General features: G+C 43.6%; 1 protein-coding gene across 5 annotated transcripts in view; it reads right to left on the bottom strand.

Moving 5' to 3' along the window:
• RUFY3 (RUN and FYVE domain containing 3) overlaps positions 1 to 19,708 on the bottom strand; it is a 167,020-nt gene that overhangs the window by 106,224 nt on the left and 41,088 nt on the right. Inside the window, exon 1 of one of the 5 annotated variants that reach the window (XM_040327675.1) lies at positions 6,499 to 7,266. The exons of 2 other annotated variants lie outside the window; for them this stretch is intronic. In XM_040327675.1, the coding sequence (XP_040183609.1) occupies positions 6,499 to 6,676 (178 nt within the window). In that variant the 5' untranslated portion in view covers positions 6,677 to 7,266. 2 more of the 5 variants (XM_040327678.1, XM_040327676.1) reach the window with 2 other exon arrangements.

The following is a 19,708-nucleotide window of genomic DNA, read 5'->3' as shown; positions in this document are numbered from 1 at the left end:
AGGTGAGCCTACAGCGAGGCGCTGACGTCATCACCCGGCCTCAACTGCTCATGTTCGGCTGGCTTCTCTGGTAATACTAAGCAAGCTCTAATCTTCCTATACAGTGGGGGAGATGTGGCTCATATTACAGTGGGGGAGATGTCTGTGGACCATATTACAGTGGGGGAGATGTCTGTGGATATTACAGTGGGGACTATGTATGTGTGTTAAAATTAATCGAAATTAGTCGATAAAAAAAAAACGATTAATCGAACACGAAAATATTAATCAGTAAACAGCCCTATTAAAAAAAAAAAAAAAAAAAAGAAGAAGAAGAAGAATCAAAATTTGTCAACAATTTTAAATAATTTTGCTGTTGAGAAAGTGTCGCCCATCAATCATGATACGGTCTTTGGTGACTTTTGCTGCATTTCAGATTTTTTTTCAGTTATTGACATACAAGTTTCACAGGTTCTGTTTCGGACATGGTATGAATATGTAGAATTATACAGCTAATGTACCGTAGAACTACTTAGTTCAGCTGTGTAAAGTAGGTAGAAAGGTTAAAAATTGTAATGTGTGTTTTGCTTAAGTGCAGGACTTGCAGGAACTGAATGCTACTATATGCACCTGGAAAAGCTTTGTGTTGATTGCCTGAGTTTTGGGTGTGCTGGTTGTTGGACACTTGGGAGGTGAATTCAACGAAACAATAAGGCTGGGTTCACGCTTACCTGCTCTTTGTAATGTTTGTAATGTTTTGCACAGAGCAACCCTGATCCTCTTCTTTTTATGTCCCCCGCTGGCGGCCCTGGATCCCCCCTCCTGCTTAGTTCCCCCAATAGCAAGCCTCTTGCTATGGGGGCACTCAAGCAGGCTTGTTCTCAAGCCACGCTCCTGTGAATGGACATTCAGCATTCACACACAGAGCACGGTGCAGCCCCACCCCCATCTCTCTCCTCATTGAAATACTGGCTGTAATTGACAGCAGCAGCCAATGGCACTCACTGCTGTGTGAGCCAATGAGGAGAGAGAGACATGGGAGAGCCACTGCTCTGCTGCACATCACTGGAGATGGGGCTCAAGTAAGTTTGGGGGGGACTCCACTCAGAAGGTTGTTTTACCTTAATGCATAGAATACAATTAAGGTAAAAAACCTTCTGCCTGTAGAACCGTTTTAAATATTATACTGGGTACAGTGTTCAGCCAGCCATCTAAATGAAAATAATAAAAAATGTACACATTCCTCCATCCACACAATTGAGGTACAGTCCTGATCAAAAGTTTAAGACCACTTGAAAAATGGCAAAAAAATCATATTTTACATTGTTGGATCTTAACAAGGTTCCAAGTAGAGCTTCAACATGCAACAAGAAGAAATGAGAGTGAGACAAAACATTTTTTGAGCATTCAATTAATTGAAAATAACGATTAAACTGAAACAGGCTGTTTTTCAGCTGATCAAAAGTTTAGGACCACACCTCCAAAAAAAACCTAGACCCCCCAAAACAGAAATCCAACTTCCAAACATGAACTCGGTAATGAGTATCTCCGCCGCTATTGTTGATCACTTCAAAAATTTGTTTCGGCATGCTTGATGCAAGCGTTTCCATGAGGTGAGTGGGAACATTTCTCCAAGTGGTGAAGACAGCCGCATGAAGGCCATCTACTGTCTGGAACTGTTGTCCATTTTTGTAAACTTCTCTTGCCATCCATCCCCAAAGGTTCTCAATTGGATTTAGATCAGGGGAACACGCAGGATGGGCCAAAAGAGTGATGTTATTCTCCTGGAAGAAGTCCCTTGTCCTACGGGCATTGTGTACTGTAGCGTTGTCCTGTTGAAAAACCCAGTCGTTACCACACAGACGAGGGCCCTCAGTCATGGGGAATGCTCTCTGCAACATCTGGACATAGCCAGCGGCCATTTGACGCCCCTGCACTTCCTGTAGCTTCATTGTTCCACTGAAGGAAAAAGCACCCCAGACCATTATAGCGCCTCCTCCACTGTGGCGCGTAGAAAACAGCTCAGGTCTGCTTGTCATGCCAGTAACGTTGGAAACCATCAGGACCATCAAGGTTACATTTTTCTCATCAGAGAATAAAACTTTCTTCCACCTTTTGAATGTCCCATGTTTGTAGGCAGTAGGACACATTTATGTCTAGGGGGGCCCAGGTAAAACAGTTTCTTACCCAATCCTCTGCTCTGTTTCCTCTGCACTGCTAGACTGTACCCACAGACTCATCTGCCCTCCACTCCGGCAGTTGGATGTCTCTAATGCCATCAAGGCCGACATAGGGCCCTTAGATGCAAGGACATCGAGAAACCGTCCACTGCCAAAGCATGAGCGGAGGATCGGGTAAGTAAATGTGCCTTTACCTTCCCCTAAACAAGGGGTGTCAAACTCAATTTCAGCGTGGGCCAAAACAGCATTATGGTTGCTCTCAAAGGGCCTGGTTGTATCCGTAAGATTATCTAAAATTTGTCCAAGGCTTTTTTTCTCAGAAAATAGGTGCAGGAGTTTACCACACACTCCCGCTAAACCATATCGAATGGCAGGTGTGGCCAAATTGCGGAGCGGGAGGATACTGAATGGGCAATAAATACCAGGAATGCATAGTGAGGAGTTCAGGGACTCGCTATGTACAGTTTCAAGGGTGTCCTATGCACAGAGCGCAGAGCTCAGGGGTGCGCTTTGTGCAGAGTTCATAGCGCAGAGGTGCATTACATACCAAGTGCAGGGTTCAGGGATGTGCCATGTGCAGTGTAAAGGGTTCAGCTATCTTTTACAGGCTGTCCACATCTCACTTCCATTCTTTCCCCTGGGCGCGAGGAAGTTTGTTTGAAATCTTTGCAAATTTATTAAAAACAAATCCCATGTACATAAGCATTCACGGCTTTTGCTCAAAACTTTGGTGAAGCACCTTTGCTAAAGGTACACCCATTTTTGGGCAGTTTCTCCTATTCAGGACCTCTCAAGCTCCATCAGGTTGGATGGGAGCGTCGGTGCACAGCCATTTACAGATCTCTCAAGAAATGTTCAATCAGGTTCAAGTCTGGGCTCTAGCTGGGCCACTTAAGGACATTCACAGAGTTGTCCCATAGCCACTCCTTTTATTATCTTGGCTGTGTGCTTAGGGTCGTTGTTCTGTTGGAAGATGAACCTTCACCCCAGTCTGAGGTCCAGAGCGCTCTGGAGCAGGTTTTCATTCAGGATCTATCTGTACATTTCTGCATTAACCTTTCTCTCTATCCTGACTAGTCTACCAGTTCCTGCCACCGAAAAGCATCCCAACAGCATGATGCTGCCACCACAATGCTTCCCTGTAGGGATGGTATTGGCTAGGTGATCAGCCTTGTTTCCTCCAGACATGATACTTGCCATTCAGGCTAAAGAGTTCAATCTTGGTTTCATCAGACCAGAGCATTTTGTTTCTCATGGTCACAGAGTCCTTAAGGTGCCTTTTGGCAAACTCCAGGAGGGCCGTCATGTGCCTTTTACGGAGAAGTGGCTTCCTTCTTGGTACTCTACCATACAGGCCTTATTGGAGAGTGCTGCAGAGAAGGTTGTTCTTCTGGAAGGTTCTCCTCTCTCCACAGAAAAATGCTGGAGCTCTGTCAGAGTGACCATCGGTTTGTTGGTCACCTCTCTGACTGAGGCCCTTCTCCACAGATTGCTCAGTTTGGCCAGGCGGCCAGCTCAAGTAAGAGTGCTGGTGATTGCAAACTTCTTCCATTGATGGATGGAGACCACTGTGCCTTAATGGGACCCTTATTTCTGCAGAAAGGTTTAATGTACCCTTCCTCAGATCTGTGTCTCGATATAATCCTGTCTTGGAAGTCTACAGACAATTCCATGTACTTCATGGATTGGTTTGTGCTCTGGTATGCGCTGTTAACTGTGGGACCTTACATAGACAGGTGTGTGCCTTTCCAAATCATGTCCAATCAACTGAATTTACCACAAGTGGACTCCAATCAAGTTGTAGAAACATCTTAAGGATGATCAGTGGGAACACGATGCACATGAGCGCGATTTTGAGTTTCGTGGCAAAGGCTGTGAATAATTATTTAAATTAGATAGTTTTTTTTTTTTTTATAAATTTGCAAAGATTTCAAACTTCTTTCACGTTGTCATTATTTGGTATGGTTTGTAGAATTTTGAGGGAAATAATGAATTGAATCCATTTTGGAATAAGGCTGCAACATAACAAAATGTGAAGAAGGTGAAGACTTTCCGGATTGACTGTACGTACCCTAGACCAGTGGTCATCAACCCTGTCCTCAGGGCTCACTAAGGCCCCGTACACGTGGTCGGTTTGGTCCGATGAGAATGGACCGAAGTTCATTTTCATCGGACCAAACCGACCGTGTGTATAGGCCATCGGTCTGTTTTTCTTCGGTCCAAAATTTTAAAACATGCTTCAAAACCGAACTGATGGACCGCTGCCCCATCGGACCAAACCGATGGTTAGTACAGAAAAGCATCGGTTCAAAACCCGTGCATGCTCAGAATCAAGTCGACGCATGCTTGGAAGCATTGAACTTCGTTTTATTCAGCACGTCGTGTGTTTGACGTCACTGCGTTCTGACCCGATCGGATTTTGGACTGACGGTGTGTACACATATCAGGCTGTACGGCCACTTCAGAGGTGAACCGATGAAAACGGTCCGTCGGACCATTCTCATCGGTTTTGTCCAACCGTGTGTACGGGGCCTAACAAGCCAGATTTTATGTATTACCTTAGGGAGATGCAGACTAGAATACTGCAATCACTGAGCAGCAAAATGATATCCCCTGCAATGTATTTCAGTTATCTTGCAAACCTGGCCTGTTAGTGGGCCCTGAGCACAGGGTTGAAGACCACTGCCCTAGACTTAACACTCATTTGGTCCCCCGCAGTTGGGCTAGTCAGAATCCCAACAGATGCTATGGACTACTCTTGCCATATGCATGCACAAAGGGGTGTGTCTGAGATCTGGCAAAAGCCCAGCACAATGACTTTGTCGATGTAGACTTCCGATTACAGTAAATGCAGCCCATACTTTACATACACCATGGGGAGGAGCTGCATGGGGTGTATTATGGCTAATAAATATTTTCACTTTGTTTTCCCCATATAACCATTTAGCATTCGTATCACCAAGTTAGGAAAATGGATATCAACATTCGTACTTACTCTGCCATTGCAGTAAAAAAAAAAAAAAAAAGAACATGCAAACAATGACGAATCTAATGCCCCGTACACACCATCACTTTATGTGATGAAAAAAAACGACATTTTCTGTGAAGTAAAAAATTACGTTTTTGAAACTTCAATTTTCAAAGACGAAGTTGCCTACACACCATCGTTTTTCTCACAATGTTCTAGCAAAGCGAGGTTACGTTCTCACCACTTTTTCCATTGAAGCTTGCTTCATAAGTAGCTTCTGGGCATGCGCGGGTGAAAAAACGCCGTTTTAAACGACGTTTTTTGCTACACACGGTCAATTTCTGTGAAATAAAAAATGACGTTTTGAAAAACGACACATAAAATTGAAGCATGCTTCAATTTTTTTTGGTCGTTTTTTACAAGACATAAAACAACGTTTTTCCCCACACACGGTCAATTAAAGTGATGTTTTTAAAAACGTCGTTTTTTTCATCACATAAAGTGATGGTGTGTACGGGGCATAAGGGAATAACAGAAGGGTACAGATCACAAGGAAGTAGGTGAATATAAAACCAGGGATTTACAGGCAGACCGTAGCTCTCTGGGTCTTTTGTCTCCAAACTATTTGGGCAGAATGACATGAGCTCTATAACAAGGGAGGAGGCATTACCATTTAACCAGTTCACTGCTGCATGCAGATAGAGCAGTCACACAATTCAGCTCCATCCTGCAGGCCTAGCAGGTTGCTAAGGAAGGCTTACTTCATGATATGGCGTATTTCACTGCAACAACCATGACAAAGGTAATATGAAGATTAACGCTTATAAGCTGACGGCAGAAAAAAAAAAAACAGCATTTCGGCGTCGCTAAAGAATCAGCGTTATGATGTTAACGAGTCAGAATTATAGCTCCAGAAAATACAAGTGATATTCTAACATATAAAAACAGAACCGATGCCTAGTGCATTACACAATGACGACTATGTAAACAACGGCGCAGGCCAACGCACTAATGACCTTCACTAATCTAGGAAGAGGCGACTTGTCATAAAAGAACTTAAAAACAATAGAGAATAATCATTATTGGATTTTGTATCTTAAGTAACTGCAAACACGTAAATATCATTGTAGCTAAATAAACAATTGCATTGCACAACATTAAAATATTGCAATTATTATAATACAGGATTATATAGCGCCAACAGCTTGCGCAGCGCTTTACAATTACTAAAAATTTCAGGCTGATTTTAATAAACGTTAAGCGTTAGCACAAAGCAACTGATTTGCAACTAACCCCGGGTTTGTTTTTGATCAGAAGAATGATACAGCAGGGGATTGTGGGATGTTGTCATGGTATCGAATTGGCCCATACCTTCAGGATTAGGTTCAGGGTCTGGCGTAAGCGAAATGTCGTCAAGTTCACGCAAGCAGAGCCATTCGCCGTCCATAGAGACGCGGAATTTGCAAAGGTATATGGTTTCCATTGCAGCCTGGGTTATCTTGTCCGTGGTGGGGGTCGGCATGTCGCCCTGAGGGGTAAGAGCCGTCATGTTGGCTCAGGTGGTAAGACACCCACTCGAAAATATCAGAAATAAGAATAAAATAATCAAAAGGCGTCGTGAAGAGTCCAGAGATTATTTTGAGAAATTACAGAGAAAGCTGCACAGTTCGCATGCAAGAAAGGAATAGAGAAAATGTTCTGTAGGACTGTTTTCAGTTCTGCAATACAGGAAAGATGCTCTTCCTCCTTGGCTTGCTTTGGATTCCTGTGTCTGCCTCTTCCGCCCCCCCTGCTGCTCTGCTGCCAATCGTCATGCGTCAAAGCTGCTTGCTAAAAAAAAACCCCCACAAAACTCCAAATTATAAAGCTCTCCTTTGTTCTAGTCACACAGGCAGTTAGTCAGTGACAAATGTAAAGCAGGCATCCGCTGTGATGTGAATGACCGGTATATAGAGGCAGGTATGGGAATCCAAAGAGGGCAAGCAGGTCTGCACAGCCCAGGCACTTGTGATCTTGTAGGATTGGTTGTGCGCAGTAAGCAGGGTGTTGACCAAAATGGCTGACTAATGAAGAGAAGAGAAAATTCACACTCATGTGACCAGGGATGCTCGGAGCGTAAGCAAGTCCCAGAATGCTGCTGATGCAGGGAGAAGCAATTAAAATCTTCTGTCCTTCAGTACCCAACCCCATTGCATGCTCTGTGACAGCCATCCCCTCCCCGATCAGACTCCACCTTGCCTCAGACTCGACTAGCAAACTGAATATCAGATCAAACACAATAAGGCTCTTGTCATTGATCTCGTCACCCAGAAGACTAATCCGTGTGATACAGCTAAAGCAATTATTTTCACCTAGACCATAGAAAGAAAAACAAATCATAGGCGCCTTCCTATTCATCTCCAGGCTCATTTAGCCATCTGTTGTTCTCTGTTCATTTCTAAAATAGTTATTTCTTCTTCTACAAAAATGATTACTGTTGATTAGCGGAAATACAATTATTGTACTGTAATTGTGCTGTGCCTCCGATACATTGTAAAGCGCTGGGTAAACTGTTGGTGCTATATAAATCTTGTATAACAACCACAACAACAACACAATTTCTGTATGGGATTATAGGCAGGATGCCTGGACATACCAAATAACTTTGACACTACAACCATATAACTCTGCTTTTATTTTATTTTTTTTAATTAAATAATCAACAAACATACATACTTTATTAAATGAATAATACTCAAATATATTACTATAATAATTTTTTTTTTTTTTTTTGGATAAAATAATGGCCGCGGCATACTATTGGATTAATATATTATAATCAATTAACTTAAAACACCAATGTACTTTATTCAACCATTGTTCCACTAAAATACACAACTCAGCCACTACGACTCGAGCTGCAGTAGCCATGAATTTAAAACAACCAACTATCCCCTCTGCACCTGCAAAGAGATTTATCCATATAGTTTAATGCCGCGACAAGGGTGGGTAGGTGGCTTAGCTCTGCTGGAACGGTCCTCCTCAGGAACGGCTGGCCCCGGACCCCTTCAGCCAGCTCCTTAAATAGGAATATTCTAGAAGGTCAGGAAAGGCCTAACACCAGCTGACCCTGACTGACCTATCAGGTATCCCTAAAATCCAAAATTCTCCCCAGTAACCTGGCTTTGACCCATAGCAACAGCTGCTAACCACCAATCCCTGATGTTCCCGCTCAAAATAGCCCCAAATGGCCTTGAAACTGCCCCTGCCATGAATCCCATAAGGAAAAGGGGGGCCTTGAGACAGTCCTTTCCCCTTTTCCCTCCATTATAATTTGTACAAATCCTAACGTGGAAAAGGTGTTACAGAAGTCCTAAATATTGTAAGAAATCAATGCATTAGGCCAATTTCTCCAAATTATTCTTGTACTGCGGTTGATTAACCACTTAACGCCCGCCGCACGCCTATTTACGTCCACAGAATGGCACGTACAGGCAGATGGGCGTATATATACGTCCCCGCCTTCTAGCGGGTCGGGGGTCTGATCGGGACCCCCTCCGCTGCGTGCCACGGTCGGATTCCCGCGGGGAGCGATCCGGGACGACGGTGCGGCTATTAGTCTCTAGCCGCCCCCTCGCAATCGCTCCCCGGAGCTGAAGAACGGGGAGAGCCGTATGTAAACGCGGCTTCCCCGTGCTTCACTGTGGCGGCGGCATCGATCGAGTGATCCCTTTTATAGGGAGACTCGATCGATGACGTCAGTCCTACAGCCACACCCCCCTACAGTTGTAAACACACACTAGGTGAACCCTAACTCCTACAGCGCCCCCTGTGGTTAACTCCCAAACTGCAACTGTCATTTTCACAATAAAGAATGCAATTTAAATGCATTTTTTTGCTGTGAAAATGACAATGGTCCAAAAAATGTGTCAAAATTGTCCGAAGTGTCCGCCATAATGTCGCAGTCACGAAAAAAAAAAACGCTGATCGCCGCCAATAGTAGTAAAAAAAAAAAAATTAATAAAAATGCAAAAAAACTATCCCCTATTTTGTAAACGCTATAAATTTTGCGCAAACCAATCGATAAACACTTATTGCAATTTTTTTTACCAAAAATAGGTAGAATAATACGTATCGGCCTAAACTGAGGGAAAAAAATATTTTTATATGTTTTTGGGGGATATTTATTATAGCAAAAAGTAAAAAATATAATTTTTTTTCAAAATTGTCGCTCTATTTTTGTTTATAGCGCAAAAAAAGAAAAACCGCAGAGGTGATCAAAAACCACCAAAAGACAGCTCTATTTGTGGGGAAAAAAGGACGCCAATTTTGTTTGGGAGCCTGGCCTGGGCATTTAGCAACAAAATGGTCCGGGGCTTAAGTGGTTAAAAAAAAATTAAAAGGCTTATTCACGCGGGCATAAAAAATGCTGCGTTTAGATGTGCACAGCGTATAGTTTTGTGCGCGGTTCACACTACTGCGATCAGATGCGATGTCAGCGGTTCGCAGAAGGCAGTGTGAACTTCTTGCTGGAGAGATTATTATTATTATTATACAGGGTTTATACATCAGTTTGCGCAGCGCTTTACAACATCAGAGAAGACAGTATAGTTACAATATACAGGAGGGATCAGAGTAGGACTGCAACTAACGATTATTTTCATAATCGATTAGTTGGTCGATTATTGTTTCGATTAAATCGATTAATCGGTAAATAGCCTTTAAAAAAAAAAAATTTGCATTTTAAATTTTTTTGGGGCCAATTTGTTGTTGGGCAGATTACAAAACACAAATTTCCGCAAAAACACATTACATGATTTTCTGCAGCTCCTCCATTGAAGTATATTGAACCAAAAAAAATAAAAATAGCACCGGTTTGCGTTAAAAAGTCCTTGTCCTTTCCAAATACGCAGCAGCTGAAAAAAAATCATGGATGTGAACGTGTCCCATAGGAAAACATGTAAATGAACTGTAGTGTGTTTCTGCAAAAAAGCACCAAAAAACTGAGGTCTGACCCCAGGCCTGAGATGTTTAGTAACATAATGGGGGTTAGAAAAACAAAAATAAAGTACAAAGAGCAAATCGCTACAGTTAGGCTGCATTCACACCTCCGCGACAAGATACGCCGCGTACGCGGTGTATTTTGCCGCGAGTGTGTAACTTTTTTTTTTTTTAACAAAGCCTTCCCATTGCTTTGTATGGCCGAATGCCAATGCCGCCTGAAAAAAAGGGTCCGGGACTTTTTTTCAGGCGACAGGCGTACGGCGTCTGAGATGTGAACCATTTCCATAGACAGCAATGGGAATTCTCCCCTCCAGCGGCACGAGCGTCCGGTGTCGGGCGTTTTGTCGCGGAGGTGTGAATGGGCTCTAAGGGGTTAATTTTTTTTACTGTGGGACAGTGAAAGTAATATTTACAGTAGCGATTTGCTTTTTTGTACTATAAAGGGCTAATTTTAGTTTTAACCCCATTATGTTACTGGCCGATTAATCGATTATGAAAATTGTAATCGATTCATTTCATAATCGATTAGTTGTCGATTAATTGATTAGTTGTTTCAGCCCTAGATCAGAGGGCCCTACCCGTTAGAGCTTACAATCTAGAAGGGAGGACAATGCAGGAACCAGCGCTGTAATCACGCTGGTTCCTGCATTGCATCAGTGTGAACCTAGGCACAGATGTGCGGCGGGGGGGTGTGCCAAAAATGTTTGGTTGAGTCACATTTTTGCCGCCCCCCCCCCCCCCTTAAGCGTCAATGGGCTGCAGATGGGGGTGTTTACAGGCCGTGGAAGCGATGCTTCACTTCATGTCAGTGGCAAAGTTCACACCACTTCCGGTCAGTAAGCCGTACACTACACATTCAAGTAAAGAAGCACCACAAATGCCCTGCAATGCATGTAGATGTGGCACGTTTGTCGTAAAAAATGGCATTAAAACAGGCGGCGAGGAGTCACATCACTTCCTCACCCCCCCCCCCCCCCATATGCATTAAAGCGGGGGTTCACCCTTAGAGGGCACTTTTCCCCCTTAGTTTCCTGCTCGTTTTTACTAGGGGAATCGGCTATTTATTTTAAAATATGTGCAGTACTTACCCGTTTACGAGATGCATCCTCTCCGTCGCTTCCGGGTATGGGCTTCGGGAATGGGCGTTCCTTCTTGATTGACAGTCTTCCGAGAGGCTTCCGACGGTCGCATCCATCGCGTCACGATTTTCCGAAAGAAGCCGAACGTCGGTGCGCAGGCGCAGTATAGAGCCGCACCGACGTTCGGCTTCTTTCGGCTACGAGTGACGCGATGGATGCGACCGTCGGAAGCCTCTCGGAAGAATGTCAATCAAGAAGGAACGCCCGCTCCCGAAGACCCATACCCGGAAGCGACGGAGAAGATGCATCTCGAAAACGGGTAAGTACTGCTCATATTTTAATACAAATAGCCGATTCCCCTAGACCGAACGAGCAGGAATCTAGGGGAAGAAAATTTTTTTTTTTAGAAATGGGTGAACTCCCGCTTTAAAGTGAAAAAACATGAGGGTTTACAAACCCTTTAATTGAACAAGCTGACGTTAGAAGCCAATTGGCTGCCATGCACATCTGTACCAGATGTTCCACTCACCAGTTTTAGACTTGGTTCACACTACCACGACTTGAGATCGGACTTGTGAGGCCTTGAGTCGTGTGACATGTGAAATCCCATGTTAGTCAATGATGACTGTCTTAAAGCGGAGCTCCAGCCCGCCCCTCCAAAAATTTTAAGTCAGCAGCTACAAATACTGTACCTGCTGACATTTAATATTAGGACATTTACCTGTCCAGGGATCCCATGTTGTCAGCACCCCAGCCGACCTTCCGATCAGATCTTGGGTGCTGTCCCTTTCCGAGCATAGCACAGTGCGCTTTCTAACTGGCCCAGCGGCGGAGCAGAAAGGATGGGGGGGGACGCGAACTACTGGGGGGGCCTTGCCACATCTCGCTGCAGCCAGGTCTCCAGGAAGTAGGGACAGGTACCTGTCAAAAACAGGCACCTACCCCCCCCCCCAAAAAAAAAGGTGCCAAATGTGGCACCTGAGGGGGGGGGGAAGCAAACAAGTGGAGCTTTCACTTTTGAGTGGAACTCCGCTTTAATTAGCACTACGGAAGTCGCTCTGACTTTAGAAAAGGTTCCTGTACTGCCTCAAGGGGACTATCTGACTTGTGCCTTTAAACCACCCACTGTTACGAGCAGAAATCACAGGTTCCTTAAGGTCTCGTTAACACCATAGAGCATACATCCTCAGATATACGGTATTATAGGCTGGCAATGAGTGTTGTGATGCATTAGGCGTGCGCTGCTATTTATTGTGCGTTTTTATTTAGAAAAAGCAGACTGCAGTGTGTCACAATGTGCTGAAATGAGTCACCACGTACTGCGGTGCGATAAAGAGCTGTCTGACCCATTTTTTTAATCTCACACCAATGCAGTACATCGGTATTTGACAAAATAGCAGAGAAAGCCTTTGCCTTGTCCATGCATTGGGATTGTATTGACCAGCCCCAATGCATGTGGTGTAAATAAACCCATAAAATGAAAAACTAGGTCAATAAACAATATGCACTCAAATAGAAATAGGTCTATACACATACACTTGTATTCATCCAAAGTCACAACACTCCAAAACGTATTGCTCTATATGTACAATCCACACTGATGTGCTGTCAATAATACTTTCCCGGATTTAGCAAGAAATGTTGGAGTGTGGTGACTTCTTTGGATGAATAAATGTATTCTTCCCAAAGTATATTAAATTAGCACATTGTCGGGGTGCATTTTAAGAACATTACTAATGGACTCTATGGGGTTTATTTACTAAGGGCGGGTTCGCAGTGGTACGACACGACTGTCATCCGACTTTGCCCTGAGACATCGGTTCCACATCGGTCCTACTTCCATCAGACTTGAATGAACAGGATACGATTTTGCTCCGACTTCAAGACAGTCTGACTAGTCCTCTGACCAATCAAAACTATCCCAGTGTGACATGAAAAAGTCCTTTTACTGCTGCTGTAATCACCATGTCAGATGTCACAAGTTGGATGGTTAGGACAAGGATTTGACTTCGATCCAACTTCAATGACATTCAATGGGCGGAAGTAGGAACAAAGTAGTGCAGGAACCTTTTTCAAAGTCGGACCAACTTGTGTCGGACCAGTTAGTTAAAGAGGAAGTAAACCCTGTTGGGTTTTACTTCCTGTTTTTTCCCCCCTGCAAAGTAAAAGCATAATGGGCTAGTATGCATTGAATACTAACCCATTATGTTGCATTTACCTGCAAAACGATGCCCGCACTGTCCCCGCATCCATCTTCACCACTCTTCCTTTCAGGGCCGTGGACTCCGGCTCATTGACTGTCCGGAGTTACTTGAACTCCTGCAGGTGCCCTTTAGAAACAGTACTATCGTGCCCATTCTTCAGTGTGCATACGCCGATGACGTCGGCGCAAGCGTATATGGCAAATATCTTCTAAACCACGCAGATTTACGACATATTTCCAGTACCTACATGCAAGCTTTATTATAAGCTTATCTGTAGGTAAAAGTGGTGCAACTAGGTTTACAACCACTTTAAGGCCCGGTTCACACCGATGCGTCTTCAAAATCTTGCAATTTTACGGCCACGATTCCCGGCGTATCTACTGTTACGCCGTCGTATCCCTGTTTCTATCTTTGGAACTGATCCACAGAATCAGTTTCCAAGAGATAGACAGAAGATCCGACATGTGTAAGGGTCTTACACTGCCGGATCTTAGGATGCAGTACCGCATCCGCCGCTGGGGGCATTTTGCGTCGAAATGCCGCCTCGGGTATGCAAATTAGCACTTACGGAGATCCACGAAGCTTTTCAGCTTCGTTTTTTCTCCGTAAGTTTTAGTTTGCAATCGTAAAATTAGGGCTGCTTTTACAAAGTGTAAACTGTTTACACCTTGTAAAAGCAGACCCTTCTGTCCAGCGACGCGTTTTTTTTTTTGTTTTAAAAAAAAATTTTTTCGCCGTATCTTTTTTTTTCCCCCGACGCAACTTTATTGACCCGTCGCGATCGACAAAGCTCGGCATAACGTAATTTCGCGCTATGCACGTCGGGAAAATGACGTCACGAGCATGCGCAGTACGGCCGGCGCGGGAGCGCGCCTAATTTAAATGGCAATCGCCCCCATTTGAAGAGGAACGCCTTGCGCCGGCGGAATTTAAGTTACACAGCCGAAAATTTCTAGGTAAGTGCTTTGTGGATCGGGCACTTAGGTAGAAATTTTAAGGCAGTGTAACTTAAATGGGAATTTTTAGGTTACGCCGGTTCTTTGTGGATCTGGCCCTATGTTAGTAAAATGACTTGCAAATTTGAGTAATCGCAACAGATCAAATTTGCGATATAATTCGCAGCAGTGTGAACCTAGCCTAAGATGGCTTTCATAGGGAAACATTAATTTACACGCGTCATGTGCTCCCAAAAGTCGGAGCGTATGTCGTACCAGTGTGAATCCGGCTATTGGTTTCTATGCAGTCTCACTTCTGCATAGAAATCAATCAGCTTCTAACCTCAACTTGTTCACTTAAAGGGGTTGTAAAGGAAAAACATTTCTCTTTTCACTTCCTCATTGTTCGTTTTTGCTCAGAAGTTGCTCGATTTCTTCTCTGTTCTGTTCACTTCCTGCTTGTCCGATTGTTACTCACCACCGTGAAGGGAGGCTTTACTGCGGTGGTCAGTGACGTGCTCGCCCCCTCCTGGGAACTACATCTGTGCGGCAGGACGCTCTCTACGTGTTAGAGACTTCAAGGAGGTGTGAATTACTGGGCGTGCCGCAATGCATACTGGGAAATATAGTGCTTACATGAACGAGCGCCGCAAACCAGGAAGTGAATGAGAGAACAGAAACTGGAACGCCGGAGGTGATATAGATGAAGGAATTTAATAGGTATTTACTTGTTTTTTCTACCTTGCAGACATTAATTTTAGGCAAAAAACATTTTTCCTTTACAACTCCTTTAAAGTGGATGTAAACCCAATTTTTTTTTTTTTTTTTTTTTTGCTGTCACAATGTAGAGTCTAAGATTTCCTATCATCTGTGCCCAGTCTTGCCACACAGAGTTAATCCAGCGCTGAGCAATCCTCTTTTAATGTTCAGTGAAAATTAACAGAATTCCAGATAAAAACTTGCCAAATTATAAAGTCCGTTTCTCTGTTCTTGCTTTGTGTTACAGGTTATTTACATATCTAGAGCTTGGACATGTTTATCATATGTTATGTAAATAACCTGTAACACAAAAGCAAGAACAGAGAAACTGACTTTATAATTTGGCAAGTTTTTATCTGGAATTCTGTTAATTTTCACTGAACATTAAAAGAGGATTGCTCAGCGCTGGATTAACTCTGTGTGGCAAGACTGGACACAGATGATAGGAAATCTTATTCTCTACATTGTGACATCAAAAAAAAAAATTTTTTTTTGGGGTTTACATCCACTTTAAGCTTTGGCAACAAACCTTTAATCGGATTGGTTTCTATGCAGAAGTGAGACTGCTTTGCACTCTCAAGCTTTAGTAATGGATGGGGCCTTACACAACAGGAGCTTCCAAATGGCAAAAACTGGCCTTTTAAGTTAAAGCGGGGGGTTCACCCTTAGAGGGCACTTTTCCCCCTTAGATTCCTGCTCGTTATTACTAGGGGAATCGGCTATTTATTTTAAAATATGTGCAGTACTTACCCGTTTACGAGACGCATCCTCTCCGTCGCTTCCGGGTATGGGCTTCGGGAATGGGCGTTCCTTCTTGATTGACAGGTTTCCGAGAGGCTTCCGACGGTCGCATCCATCGCGTCACGATTTTCCGAAAGAAGCCGAACGTCGGTGCGCAGGCGCAGTATAGAGCCGCACCGACGTTTGGCTTCTTTCGGCTACAAGTGACGCGATGGATGCGACCGTCGGAAGCCTCTCGGAAGAATGTCAATCAAGAAGGAACGCCCGCTCCCGAAGACCCATACCCGGAAGCGACGGAAGAAGATGCAGCTCGAAAACGGGTAAGTACTGCACATATTTTAATATAAATAGCCGATTCCCCTAGACCGAACGAGCAGGAAGCTAAGGGGAGATTTTTTTTTTTTTTTTAAATGGGTGAACTCCCGCTTTAACTTCATCATATTCTTATTTAAAAAAAAACAAAACAAAAAAACAGTGTTAATAAATATTTTAGGAATTGATCACTTTAATTTAAAATTATTCTGAATATACATTTTATATATGCTAAAATATAAAAATAAGTTATAAGAACCCGCCTCTAATCTAAACCCCATCATTGGATGTATGCAGATTTTTAAATACCATTGTATACCCTTCTTTCCTATATATAAAATGTGTGGGGTTTGCAGCTCCCAGCTGTTCACTCATTATGTGATGAATTCCTAATAGGAAGTATTGTTGTAATCATTGATTGACCACATAAGGAGTGAAGGGTAGGAGGAGCATCTGTGTCAGCTTCATTCCCAACATATGTACAGCGTTGCTTTTAGTTACTCCTCGGGGACAGTGCTTTCAATTTTTGTGAAAGACGCACCATTTTCCTGAATGGACTAGTAGAGTTTGGAGATGCCCTCTATTACCTGACATTTTGATCGAAACCCTGTTAATATTTATTATGAACTTAGAAAAATATTATTCCGGTTTAGGCTGGGTGCACACTATAATGAAAATTGGGCGAACAATTGTCAGTTTTTTCTCGATGTTTAATAGCAAACCCGAGGATGTTACCAATTGTTCAAAAATTCTCAAACAATGGCTTTTTTTTTTTGTTTGCTATAGAAACGTTGAAGAATAGATTATTATTGTTAATTTCTGATGATGCACAGTCTTTCGTATCTGATTTTTTTTTTTTTTTTGTACGAAAACAGTACACATTAAATGAAAATTGTTCATCTGTTCACGTACAAGAAAAAAATTGGTTCCACATTTGGCATTTCATTTTTTTTGGGGGGGGGGACTATCTTTTTAGAGGGTTCCAGCTTCCACTTTTTTCCCGGGGCACCGGAAAGAAAGTTCACCTCTCCCCCCTCCATCTCGGCAATCTGGGACACGCAACAGGTCCCAGGTGATTGCCCAGTCAGTCACAGTGCGCAACGTGGCTTAGGCCCACAGTGACAATGCCATTGCCGCAGAGAGGAGGGGGGAGATGAGCGGGGATCCGTTCCCCCGCATCGTTGGACCTTGGGACCGTTGAGTGTCCGGTTATTAAAAGTCAGCAGCTGCAGTATTTTTTTTAGTCGGATCTCCGCTTTAAAAGAGAAGTATGGTTTTACAAAAAAATAATAATTAACATTTAGACTGGGTTTACACTATTGATCGCTCAGTTCTCAGTCTTGGCTGTTCAGGGGGTGGGACCAGCTGGCTCAGGCTCTCAGAGGCTCGCTGAGAGGCTTAGCCATCTGTCGATCCAGGCATCTGGGTGGATCTCAACTGTAAAGTCTGGACGTTTCCTGAGCCTGGACCGGCTCAGTGTTGTCTTCCAACAGCCATCTTTAGCCCACTGTCAGTTGAAAGCAAGTCACAGGAGTGCAGAACATTTTATTATGTAAAGCTCACAAGCCTATGAATGATGGTCAAAGGACTCCAGGCCTGTTCTGACTGTTTGAGTCACTCATTTCAACCAGGATGCTAGAATTAAAGTGATTGTACTATACAAAATCGATTCCTGGATCTGCTCAGTTGGGCAAGGAGCTCAACTGTCTTACCCAAACATAGTGAAAGCCTGGGCTGGACCCAAAGAGAGGGGGGGGGGGGGGGGGTGGGTCCCAAACTCTCTTTACGAATGATTTTACTTTCCTGTCCGTTTGATCTTTAATAAGACCTAAATCTTTAGGGCCCATTCACACCAGATGCAATGGGATGTATTTTTGACTGCAATCGAACAGCATAGAGATGGTAAAAAAAAAGAAAAAAAAAAAAAAAAACGGTTATCTCGTGGGCATAGTTCACACTATTGCTACTGTATGCAAAAAGTACAGCAAGCTGCATTTTTTCTGCACTGCAAATGTACAAATTCACACAAATGCATGTAAATGCACAAAAAGGCACCCCAATGCAGCAAAATGTACATAAAGACCCAAGGAAGAAAGAAGACCTCAAGAAGTGACCTCAAAAGCCAACACAAGCTTAAGAAAATATCACATCAAATACATGCAAAAATGTGAGTCAAGTGTACAAAAGTGTGCAGTAAACGTGCAGTTTCTGGTGCGATTGGGCCCTCAATGATAAATCAGTATCTAGATACCCAAGACAGTGCGGCATCCAGTCTTGGACACCTAAATAGCACCTGCTCTTGAGATTTGAAGGGCAAGTGCCACTTCCAATATCTGGACATAAAGAGCTTTTTCTCAGGACATTTTAATTCCTTAAAAATAATTTCCCTAAGGGGCTGATGGACAAGAAAGAACCTACTCATTCGTTCTTTTAAGCCTCTAAACATAGGGTCCTTAGAAGACGGAACTGGTTGAGAATTGTGAGTCTGCTCGAAAGTATATATGGCTTTGAGCAGCTCATTGGTCTAATCCACTATAAACCGATATTTTGTAGCACTACTGACCTCTATAACATCTAAATCCTCAATGGAACAGGCCTCTTCTTCCAACGAGCGGGCTGACTCCTAACCTCCTCCGGCTCTGAGACTACCTGGATATATGGACCCTACAAAACTACCGGAGCATGAAGCAAAAAATAATAATACCTCTCCAAAGCATTTCTGTAGCCCATTCACACTTATGGTTTACCTCTGAATGTGAAGTCTTAAGGGCTGGATTCACAAAGATTTACGCCGGCGTATCAGTAGATATGCCGACGTAACTCGGAATCTAAGCCCGTTGTAAGTTTAAGTGTATGCTCAAACTGAGATACACTTAAACCTAGCTAAGATACGACGGCCTGCGCCGTCGTATCTTAGGGTGCAATTTTTCCGCTGGCCGCTAGGTGGCGCTTCCGTTGATTTCGGCGTAGAATATGTAAATGACTAGATACGCCGATTCACGAACGTACGCTTGCCCATCGCAGTAAAGATACGCCGTTTCCGTAAGAGGTACACCGGCGTAAAGATAAAGCTGCCCCCTAGGTGGCGTAGCCAATGTCAAGTATGGCCGTCGTTCCCACGTCGAAATTTTTAAATTTTACGTTGTTTGCGTAAGTCGTCCGTGAATGGGGCTGGACGTAATTTACGTTCACGTCAAAACCAATACGTCCTTGCGGCGTACTTTGGAGCAATGCACACTGTGATATGTACACGGACGGCGCATTCGCCATTCGTAAAAAACGTCAATCACGTCGGGTCATCGCCCATTTACATAAAACACGCCCCCTCATCCTCATTTGAATTAGGCGCGCTTACGCCGGCCCCATTTACGCTACGCCTCCGTAAGTTAGGAGGCAAGTGCTTTGTGAATACAGCACTTGCCTCTCTGACTTAAGGCGGCGTAGCGTAAATACGATACGCCGATCTACGTGAATTCAGCCCTTAAGAGTTCAATTGGAGGATGCCTTTGCCTGCAAGGAGGCAGGGGTCCCTTTACAGTACACCTCTGCTGTTCCCCCATTATCCATG

This window comes from Rana temporaria, chromosome 1 (genome assembly GCF_905171775.1).
Source record: "Rana temporaria chromosome 1, aRanTem1.1, whole genome shotgun sequence".
NCBI classification, from domain to species: Eukaryota; Metazoa; Chordata; class Amphibia; order Anura; family Ranidae; genus Rana; species Rana temporaria.
Note: the sequence above shows the minus strand (reverse complement) of the source record. Positions and strands in the feature narration are given on the sequence as shown.